Raw genomic sequence first — 10,354 nt, forward strand, 5'->3', positions numbered from 1 at the left:
GTCATATCAATTTCTTCTTTAATCTACTGAAGACATCTTACTGCACCACAGGCAAGGTCGCATGAACTCACACAAGGTCATGAGAAAGGCCAAACCTCCGCAGTAAAAAATTGTGGTCAATGAGAAGATTTGAGTTCATGGCTATTTTAGAACATATTTTTGCACTATTGAGTACTGCAAAAATCATTCCACCGATTATGAACAGGTGGTTGTCCAGAAAGATATCAATATATACATTAGGCTTCCCGTAGTATTACATGTACATTGTATTGTCATATATCATTACATTATTTACTGTATTATTGCACTATACTGTATTCCTTGTTCATTGCTGTATTTAGTTACATTACATGTTTATATATGTACATCAGCTACATTTGTTGCCTTGTACTCCACCATGCTGTTGGATCGATTTGAGTAAAGTTGCAGTACAATGTAGATTGTGTCAAAAGTGCTCACAGAAATGTTACAGAGGATTGACTATTTCCAAAGTTGCAGATATTTGAAGCAAATTACAGCAAATTACAGTAATTCCTGATTTTTCTCATAGTACTTTTATGTTCACGGTTTTCGCGGTCACTTCTGTACCACAAACTTATCATTACTGCTAAAAAATCGCTCACTGACTTTTGTTTTCCTGTACCTACTGCCACCGTGAACAAATAGATCCATAATTTAACACCTCCGTTTTTTTCGGACTATGAAATTTCGCTACCGCGAACATGAAGTGAGTTACAGTAACTGTTTCTACACTAGAGGGAGGGGCAGTCTGCATTCCTGTTCCCCTAACATAATGGGGGGTGTGAGAATAAAAATTGTCTGAATCATTGAAAAAGTTCTGCCAGAGGGGAGTCTGAGATCAATAACAATGCTGTTATATTGGGCGACCTAGACAGTTAACCTGGGCATCTGTTCAGTTTGTGTGATGGGGTGTAAGTGTTGTCATTGTCAATGTCAGTACACATTAAATCCATTTCACTTACACAAAACAGACATGATACCCATTGTTATGAAAATTTGCAGAATACAAAGAAAATAGCTTATACCTCAGGTCTACCTATTATCTTAGTTATATCTATACCTGTGCAACTCATTCTTTACGAAATGTTGTATACTTGATGGTATCAATGTTTGTATCTAGTATCATGATACATAAAATAAATCTTGCCATCTCTCTGTCAAAATTGTCTCTTCATCGATAAACTTTGCTTGCTTCTAGCAGGAGGTTTCTCTTTTAAACCTCCTTGGTTCTAGCTATCGAAGAAGCATAATGCTTTGCCTCAGTCGTATGTCATCTTTTTTTTTTTGCTTGCGGCTAATTCTTAAGACGGAGTGGGGTGGAAGAATTCATAGTAAAAAACATTTCCAGGAATCTTTACCTTAAAAGGCAACTTGTTTTGCACCTTGCCTCCACACCTAGGCTTTGATCTCTCTGTCTTGTAATCCTGATCTGAAATGCCAATTTTCTACTCTAAGAAGTGCCAATTCACTTGTAAGCAGACCAAATTCTGGAGAAAGATAGTCAAAGTTTAACCTAGATAACGTTACACATTAGAAAAGAAAGAGGGTGATTATACATACACGAGTGTTAAGCATGACTTTCGAATGTTTCAACAGATACCGTTCCTCGTTAATGTCAAAAATTGCAAAGTACTGTTATGCTCAGTATAAAAACCTACCATAGTAAACATCTGTCAAAATCAGTTGTATTGTACAGAAGTATTAATGTTTTCATCCCCAACATTTGGTTTTAAATGGATTTTCACCATTAAATTTTGTATGTACTACAGTCTGAGCCTCCTGCCAATTTCTTCTTCAACTACAGATGCCAAGCAAAAACAACAGGCCAAATCACATGATTGTATGCTGCCAATCTTTTTTCTAACAAACCAGTAGCAGCAAATACTAAGGAATCATAAGGCAAAACCATTAGTCAAAGCCTCGGCTCATTTTGAAGACTATATAGTATATCTACCAAGGTCATGATGTCATTCAAAATATCACATAAAAGTCAAGGTTTCAGTTATCGTTATAGATACCATCTGTCATCCAGATCGCAAATCCTATAATTACTGGAATTATGGTGATCAAAGCTACAAGGGGTGCTTGTTTTGGTCATGGCTTTACTTCTAGACTGTTGCAAAAAAGGTTAGAGGCCACAGGTGTGTTTTCTTTGTTCTCATCAGGGTCAAATGTCGCACTTAAGCTGTCTGCAAAATGGTGATTTACGATCCTATTTGACCCCTACTTTCTCTTGTTCTGTATTCTGTAGGATACCCGCAGGTCCATTTTGCACCAATGGCTGCTGACATTGAGACGGTACAGAAACTTTCTGAGCCATGTAACGTTACATTGTACAAACTCTGCGGCACTGAAATTTTGCGACACTGTGAATGTCAAGACTTCACATAATCTTTGAGTTCACTGTTGAAACAACCATCATAACACAATAGAAAGAGGAAGATTTGTAGACATAAGGGAATCGTTCCAAAACGTCACTCAAGACAGGATAGCACAAAGAAAGAAACAGCCAGAGGCATGTTGATGTTGAAGATAAAACCGTATGCAGGTTGGTCCCACGCCAGCTAATTCCCGCCACACACAATAGACACGGTCATTAATCAATCCTGAAACAGGTCTAATCAGCGTATTGTTGGTTATGACTCAAGCACGACAATTATTCCAAATGACCTGTAGCTAGTGGAAGTAATCCGATAACAATGCCTTCTTCCAACGAACTTGTTAGCAGAACGATGACCTTTACAGGTACACTGTTACAGCAGTCGATGAGAAAAAAGCAACAACAAAGTTTTCAACACCCTTAGACTCTGTTGAAACATAGAAATTTATTCAATATTATCAATAAATTTCTGCCCCATATTCATGCCCTTCATAGCAGTGGACACTTTCATAGAATGATGCTTTTATATTATCATGACAAATACTGCATCCATCACCTATGCCAAAGTTGGGAAGACCAGTACAAAGTGACTTAGAGGAGAGGCCAGTGCAAATACTGGTACCATGAGGTGTGTAGAGAAACATAGTTTGTGATTGGTTAATTATGGACCAATCAGCAACCTCCCAGTTTTTTTACATGTAATGTACACTGTTTAGTCAACTTACTGGGTATTGCAATCAAAGTCAGTCCTTGGCTTTTTGAGATTTTAACAGTTAGTTTGAGTGAATCACTTCTTCAAGGCAGCACTGATCTTATCAAGGAGTTTGTCTCGGAACTGAAGCATTCCTGTTGTATCTCTCTCACTCATGACAGTTGCCATGGACACCCTTTTGATGTCATCACCCCCAGGGCACGTCTTCCCACCATGTAATGCTCTCACCATACCCATGGCAACAGATGTGGAACTTGCCATGTCATCTGACAATGGGAACAACTCCGCATTCCAAAGACTGCAGGATTGGGTGTTGCTAGGAAACAGTTGCTGGGGTGTTGCCTTTTGAAGACACTCAGCAACATTGTCAAACGACATCCCGTAGTACCTGAGCTTCCCAGCATCTTCTGGAGCTACACTCTTCTTCATGTCATCCCTGATGTCAAACATGATAGTCACATATCTCTGGACTTTTGTCTCTTTCTCTGTCACTGCTACAGAGTGCATGAAGCTATAGTCTGGCACGACACAACTTGTAGCAGTTTTTGCTTTCAACACACAATTGCTAATGATACAGTTGGCACCGACGTCCACATTGGGGCCAACATCACTGTACTCAACAACCGTTCTTCCACCGATGGTGGCATCTGATGAAACAACACTGTGCATCAAGCAGACTTCGTCAGAAATGTGCGCCAGTTTGGAAAGTTTATGTACCGTTTCTGATGCCTTGTTTTCCTCAGCTAAAATGGCAGTGAAGACTTTGGGAGACAGTCCCAGTTCTGTTTGGAAGGATGCATTACAGCAGAGGTGGTCCAGGTATTCTGCAGTGGTGCCAAGGTGGTAGAACCGTGAATTGTTCATTAGCACAACATGTAAGGGTAACCCCTTCAGCAGTTCGAATAGTTTTGTCTTTGTGGGTGCCAAGTCCGAAGTGGCCTCACAAACATTTGCAGCAATGTTGACATACTCATCTGTGGCATTGGGACCAAGAGGCCTGAGAAAGTCTCCATAGGCCTCCAGCTCACAATTCAGTGGTCTGTTCTTTTCATAGAAGTCTAGCAGTTTGTCTCCAGTTTGGTGGTCAAAGTAGAAAGCACTGTCAGTGTACACAATGGGCTCTGTGCTGTTTGTATTTTTCAAGAAGCATTTTGAAGCTTCCTGTGGCAGGACGGCACCTTTAGAATGCATCTCTTGTACAGTAGGTTTATGGATGAACTGTTCACACTCCCTCATAGAGACACTCTCTACACTGTTACCGGTTACCCCGTCTACACTATCTAATCCATCCAGAATGAATACACCATGGCCTGTACCAATACTTACAGGGGAGGGGTGGGCCAGGGCAGTGAAACCGTCCAGTGTAAAGGACCAGTTTGCGTGAGGAGGACACTCAAACGTCTCGACCGTGTCAGAGGAGCAGAGGAAGATGCCGGGCTTCATGCGCTGTGGGAAGTCCATGTACAGGGCCAACTTCAGCTCCAGCATCTGCCACATGGGGCAGCCTAGGGGGGCGGCCATGAAGACTTTGCCTACAAGGTGAAGAGAATGTAACATTTTATGCAATTTTCAATTTTGTTCTGTCCAAACTCTGTCAGGAGTTTGTGATTCACTATAAATCACTCAGATGGAGGCCTGGTAAAACCCCGTCTTGTATCGGCCTTAAGGTTTGCAATTAGTAATAGTCCAGTGCTAGTTAGGAGCCTTGGCTGTCTCTTCAGCTGCAACCAAAAAAAATCACTAATCTTCAGCTAAGAGCTTGACGAAGGAAACCAGGTAATGATTTAAGTGTTACTTATTTCATGTTGCAAGGCCTAAAAGATAAGTTCCTATGTAAATGATGCAAGGAATCTCTCATACCTAGGACACTGGCACTTGGTAACCTCTGGCTGTACCCCCCTGCATGGATGAGTAGAACCTTCCAGTTGTCCAGCTCTTTGCCGTACTGCTGCCTGAGCTGATACAGGACCTCCAGGGTTGAACCACCGCAGCCTGCACAGGGGAAGAAGGGTGCCTCTTAAAAACACATCATCAAAACACTTCAATTAAAGCTGGGAAGTTGAAAATGCCACATGTACCATATTGCCATGTGATAAAGCAATGTTTCATTTACTTCTATCTACCATATTTTTAGGACCTCATGGATTAGTTATACAAAGAAACAAATGTGTTGAATGACCGTACGTAGAAGAATTGAAAACCAACATGATTCTATGTGTCTGAGTTTATATCTAATGTTGGACTACCACAAATCTTCAAATCAAAATTGGTGACCATCCATTTTTTGTTGTTGAAATGACTGGAAACTCCCAAATCTACATTTTTTATTTTTCTTACAGTTACACCCAGTTTTCTTTTTCCTAAAACAGCACTAAGCAGGCCAACCTGTTGATTCTACAAGCTCCAATGCATTTTAAAAGTGCCTCTAGCAGTTATAGGTAGAACTGCATGTAAACCAGAAGAAATGGGCACAGGAAGTAGCCAGGCTGCCATACAATTTGTTATGGGCTCCTTACACATGCTGATTGATTTTTTTGGCAAGCAAGTGTGAGGAGCCTGTAGCAAATTGGATGGTACTGGTTACATAACAGATTTTCCCTTTCCATTTCCACATAACACTCCCCCTATAAGTTGATTTGACAAACAAAACAGACAAAAAGCACAAACCGATCTTGGCTCCTGGAGGATCAGCAAACACCAGGTACTTCACCCCAAGGGGGAGTTGGCCACCTTGCAGTTTCTTTGTGATCTGCAGCTCATAGACCTGCTTCTGCTGGCTGTCCAGAGCTGTGATGACCACCACATCCCAGAAGGGCACAGAACCAATGGGTTTGCCTGTACATGTACATGTTCATCAATTTTGTTTGTTATCTTTCTTTAAAAAATCAATCAAATGAAAAAAAAACACATAACACATCCTGGTGCACATGAGGCTTACATTTGCCTTGTACCACTACATTACTTTTTCCAAATATTATACTATATAGAAATATCATTCAAGTACCAAATAATTGTACAATAAAGGTGTTGGGCAGTGTGGCAGCTAAATGTTAGAATCCATAGAAAAGAAGAAGGCTGACTCCCTGGATCCCGAGTCTTACCTCGAAGCTCCTCCAGCCTTTGCAGCCTCTCTTTGGTAGAACCAGCGACTTTGTTGTCACCCATGTCTGTTGTTGAACTTCAAGAGAGGATATGGATTTCAAAGTTGTCTCTGCTTGATGTTATATATAACCTTTTATTATTTGTATTGAAAGGAGTGTTTAAATCTATTCATTTATTCTTCACAAAGACCTACTGTGCAATTTGCAACATACCTAACAGTCCTCCTGCCTCTTTACCATATATACTAAGTAGTAAACAATGCTAGTGGCTGACCTTTGAACTCGTTTCTCTCATTTAATTTCTTGCGAGCAGTCAAGGCAGTTAGGTAAAAATGTATAAGTTGACCTCCTTGGTCTTATGGAGCTAATAAGTGCAGCAACCATCTTATTCGCGCATACCACAAACACTTACATAGTTCACACATACCGGGTATGGCCAAGTTTGGACGCGACTCATACCGGTAGTTTAATATGTGAAATATTTATCGTAATCGAGACAAGAAGACGTGTGACAAAAAGTTCTCCTCAACCAGAACAGAAGTAACGGAGAAGAAAATGCATGCGCCGCTTGTTCTCATCATGCTAAAGTACATACCTGCAGTTGATTAATTCTGCCTGGTCGTTATGAACGGGTTTAATACGCTGTTTAAATTAAAAATCTTCGTCTTTGGGATCCTCATGCTCATTTCCTGTTCCGCGCTACTTGAAGGTCATAGTTCAACCCGCAAATACGTAGCGTAATATTCATTACCGAAAGTTACTAGAATGTTTAGCACTGAAAGATAACTATATAGTTACATTGTTGGATTTCATATAAAAACTAATCAATGTATTACTATTTCATGATAAGATGTTCAGTTATTATACAGTTTGATGACGCAAAATTAGCAACAAATAATCGAATCTGCGTCCAGTAATAAGAGACTATTTATTTATTTATTTTTTTTTTTAGTTGTTGACATCACCTTGATATGATACCTTTCCTTGATACTTCTTCAGGAGAGAACTTCAAGGCTTCTCGTCAGCCGGATCACAAACGTTAACCTTCGTGTCCCATTTATCGCCAATCTCAGAAGGTCATCGTTTGATCGAAGAGGAGATTATCAAACAGGTTTCAAACGACATTTGATAAATGTCATCAGGTACAGCACTTCGCGAATACGTGGCTGTAGGAGCTGCAGCTGCTGCGGCGCTGTGTGCATATGGTCTCTGGAATTTAATCTTCGGGGAGAAGCCAGACCCTCCTAAACGCAGGTAAGCTGTGGTTCATGTGATCAGTCTAAGTGCTTGCAGTTTCTGTGAAAGAAAATGAAATTGAAAGTGATCTCGAACCAGTTTAGCTCATTGAAGAGCTAAACTTCCACTGGACGTGACAGAGAAAGACAGACGCTATGTGCAGTATTTACAGGTTCATTGTACCGGGGAAATTCCCCTAGCTCTTTTCGACAAGCACAAGAGTATCTATCATTAATCATGTACAAATATGCTTGTTGAATTAAAGTTTCTCAGGTTTAAGGCAGAAGTTTTTTTTCCTCCAAAAATTCGTTTTCACTAACGTTATATGTTAAGGGTTATGGGTCAGATGTACATGTACAGTAACAAAATACGTGCGTCAACACGTAGAACAGTTGCCGGACTTTGGACCCCTCCCGTTATATAACGTTAACATTAAATGTTAACTGTGTTCTTTACATTAGTTACTTAAGTTAACGCCAAGGGAGGTTTTTTTTACATCAGATTCTCCCTTGGGAATTAGTCTCCAGTTCAAAATATATAAATGATGTAAGATGTAAAGTACAATGTGTGCTTCTTGGATTTATTTGTTCAGTTGGGCAGATCGAGATGCATACTGGGATGACTACATGACAGGCGGGTACATCAAGGATAATCATGACCCCTGTGATAACTACTATGTGACAGGGCCTGTGTATGTGAAGAAAGTTACTTCTACTCCTGCACAAAAGCAACTCACGACAGGCAAAGCTGCTGGTGCAAGTCAACCTTCCAAAGTCAAAGGTAGGCTCAGGCTTTGACCTTTCTGATAATAAATTAATGTAAATGAATGTCAAGAAGCTTCTCTTTAATATATGAACAATGGAATCACAAAATTCACCTCCTAGTATGTAGAGGGGGGCTGTTCTTACCATGATATAACGTTACCGGTACTTTTAAAAATAACACATATCTTATCTCCTACAGGAAAGAAGAAGACAGCAAAAGGAGGAGGGGACAGGCTACCAACAGAATGGAGGGAGGTATTTGAGAGTGAGATTTGTGCAGCATTTGCAGAAGAATGGACCTTAACCAAAGTTCGAACCTTACCCAACATCAATGAAGCCAGAGTTGACCAGTGGAAACAGTTCACTGACAAAGCCAAGGTGAGATTTGATTATGATATTGTTGCTGCATAAAACATGTCATAGGACATACTAGTATATGACTGTGCCTTCACACATATAATAGATGCTGCATTACTGAAGAACAGCAACAGTTAAATTTCTTGTCAATTTCTTATGTTGTCAGGTCAAGTTTCAGTGCAGACATTGCAGAGCCAGCTGGACCTCCTTAAAGGGGCAAGTAATCTTCCACTACCGCTTGGTGAAGCCAAGGAACTACAAAGGCGAAGTGAAAATGTTCCTACCAGGGCAGGCATGCAAAGCTTGCAACAAGTCACGGACCTGTGAGCCGGAAGCTCCCAAGTGGTACAGAGATGAGATGGTCAAAGTGATACAGAATCTTCGAAACAAGATCTATGAAAAGTATTACCCTGGTGGAGAACATTATTCAAAGAGGTTGAATACGAGTCAGAGAACAGGGAACATGACCAGCAGCCACGAGGCTGCCCTCTGTGAGGCGTGTCAGCTGGGGGTGTGTGGGAGAATGAAAAGGGACTAATGAAGGCATCTCTATCCTTGCACATTTACATGTATGAAACCGCTTTAGGCCTTTGGATATACAATTTTGTTTTGTGTGACATTTTGAAGCAAAGACACAGAAGTTTGTACATATATGTATGACGGTTAGATACATTTATACATGTACCTGGACACAGAGCTTAAAGCTTTATGAATCATCAAAACATATAAATGGAGCAGAAAGTGTGAAATGTGCCTGAGAGTACTCCATTTACAATTGTACATATAACATTATATACATGTTCTCATAAGTTATATTACTAGTATCTCTCTCTCATATACATAACAGTTGTATAGACATTTATAGCTGGACACAGATCTAAAACTTGATTATTGAAGCATCGTACATACATGATGTACGTACTGAAAGTGTGAAAAAGACTTTTTATGTAAATATAAAGACAATTCTATGTAAATGCTGCATTAAATGCTGCAAATGCGTGGTGTCATGATTATTCATGTAACAGTTACTAAGGAGCTCCAAAATTAGCTAAAATTCAATGTCAATCAAAGTTGGTGTGTTGAATGTTTCAAATTCATTTTGTGATGAAGAAATAAAAGTTCATAGAACTCTACAGTGTTTTGCATGTCTGTTTTTTAATTAAATTTTTGGTTTAGGTTTGAGGTCTACCATGACACATCTTTGTTAACGTTTGAACTACAATGACAAGCACAAGAGGGAATCAAGCTTTGATATAAAACGTCCTTTACCAAATTGTTGCCTTGCTGAATAAAAATTCAAAATGGGCGATTCAAAATTAACACTATCTTACTCTTCCTGCTTGCTATATTTCTCGGTCAATTTCTTTTCCCCGAAATCCGTTAGATTTTTATTGAGTGCCAATATTTAAGGAACAAGTAGCAAATCTGATGACAGTTTGAAGCATGGATCAACATCGCCCCCTATCGGCCAAAAAAGTGTTGCCCCCCAGCTGTTTGGAGGTCACAGGTCAGTCGCAAAATAGCATAGCAGTATATTCAGTTCCTTGCATTATGGACATTGGGAGCGGTTGATGGGTTTGTGAAACGTTAAAATACTAATAGATTCAAATTGAAATGGTTTATTCTATCACTAATTGGCAAGTTTAAGTTTACTTGATGTAAAAAAAGTGTATAAGGGCGATTTGCAACATTTGTTGAATCTGCGTGCAACAATGAAATTGTGTTTGTATGACAAAATTTGGCGGGACTTACTTCCGCGTTGGGTGTTGAATAATGCCGTCAA

At 39.8% G+C, this 10,354-nt stretch overlaps 2 protein-coding genes across 3 annotated transcripts; one reads left to right on the forward strand and one right to left on the reverse strand.

Moving 5' to 3' along the window:
• Positions 1 to 640: 640 nt before the first annotated feature.
• Positions 641 to 6,913, reverse strand: LOC109468057 (fucose-1-phosphate guanylyltransferase-like). 2 transcript variants are annotated; one of them, XM_019766284.1, is made up of 5 exons: positions 6,810 to 6,913; positions 6,215 to 6,291; positions 5,781 to 5,948; positions 4,974 to 5,105; positions 641 to 4,645 (listed from the first exon to the last, which is right to left on the reverse strand). In XM_019766284.1, exons 2-5 carry the CDS (start codon positions 6,276 to 6,278, stop codon positions 3,189 to 3,191), a joined length of 1,821 nt encoding a protein of 606 aa, XP_019621843.1. In that variant the 5' UTR covers positions 6,279 to 6,291; positions 6,810 to 6,913; the 3' UTR covers positions 641 to 3,188. The 2 variants fall into 2 exon arrangements, with proteins under 2 accessions (XP_019621843.1, XP_019621842.1); XM_019766283.1 differs by lacking the exon at positions 6,810 to 6,913 and having other exon boundaries at positions 6,215 to 6,341.
• Positions 6,914 to 7,171: 258 nt separating this feature from the next.
• On the forward strand, positions 7,172 to 9,472 carry LOC109467799 (receptor-transporting protein 4-like). The gene is made up of 4 exons (XM_019765850.1): positions 7,172 to 7,468; positions 8,043 to 8,230; positions 8,414 to 8,592; positions 8,738 to 9,472. The coding sequence occupies exons 1-4, from the start codon at positions 7,347 to 7,349 to the stop codon at positions 9,107 to 9,109; spliced, it is 861 nt and encodes a 286-aa protein (XP_019621409.1). The 5' UTR covers positions 7,172 to 7,346; the 3' UTR covers positions 9,110 to 9,472.
• The last annotated feature ends 882 nt before the right edge of the window (positions 9,473 to 10,354 follow it).

This window comes from Branchiostoma belcheri, unplaced genomic scaffold, assembly GCF_001625305.1.
Source record: "Branchiostoma belcheri isolate BF01 breed outbred unplaced genomic scaffold, Haploidv18h27 scaffold19, whole genome shotgun sequence".
In the NCBI taxonomy this organism is placed as follows: domain Eukaryota; kingdom Metazoa; phylum Chordata; class Leptocardii; order Amphioxiformes; family Branchiostomatidae; genus Branchiostoma; species Branchiostoma belcheri.

Excerpts from the sequence above, each read along its gene's own strand:
- LOC109468057 (XM_019766284.1), bottom strand. The coding sequence starts at position 6,278 with ATGGGTGACAACAAAGTCGCTGGTTCTACCAAAGAGAGGCTGCAAAGG. Across the intron at positions 5,949-6,214 it reads AAGGCTGGAGGAGCTTCGAG|GCAAACCCATTGGTTCTGTG; the intron begins GTAAGACTCGGG and ends GTACATGTACAG. Across the intron at positions 5,106-5,780 it reads TCCTCCAGGAGCCAAGATCG|GCTGCGGTGGTTCAACCCTG; the intron begins GTTTGTGCTTTT and ends TCCCCTGTGCAG.
- LOC109467799 (XM_019765850.1), top strand. The coding sequence starts at position 7,347 with ATGTCATCAGGTACAGCACTTCGCGAATACGTGGCTGTAGGAGCTGCA. Across the intron at positions 8,231-8,413 it reads TCAACCTTCCAAAGTCAAAG|GAAAGAAGAAGACAGCAAAA; the intron begins GTAGGCTCAGGC and ends TATCTCCTACAG. Across the intron at positions 8,593-8,737 it reads AGTTCACTGACAAAGCCAAG|GTCAAGTTTCAGTGCAGACA; the intron begins GTGAGATTTGAT and ends TTATGTTGTCAG.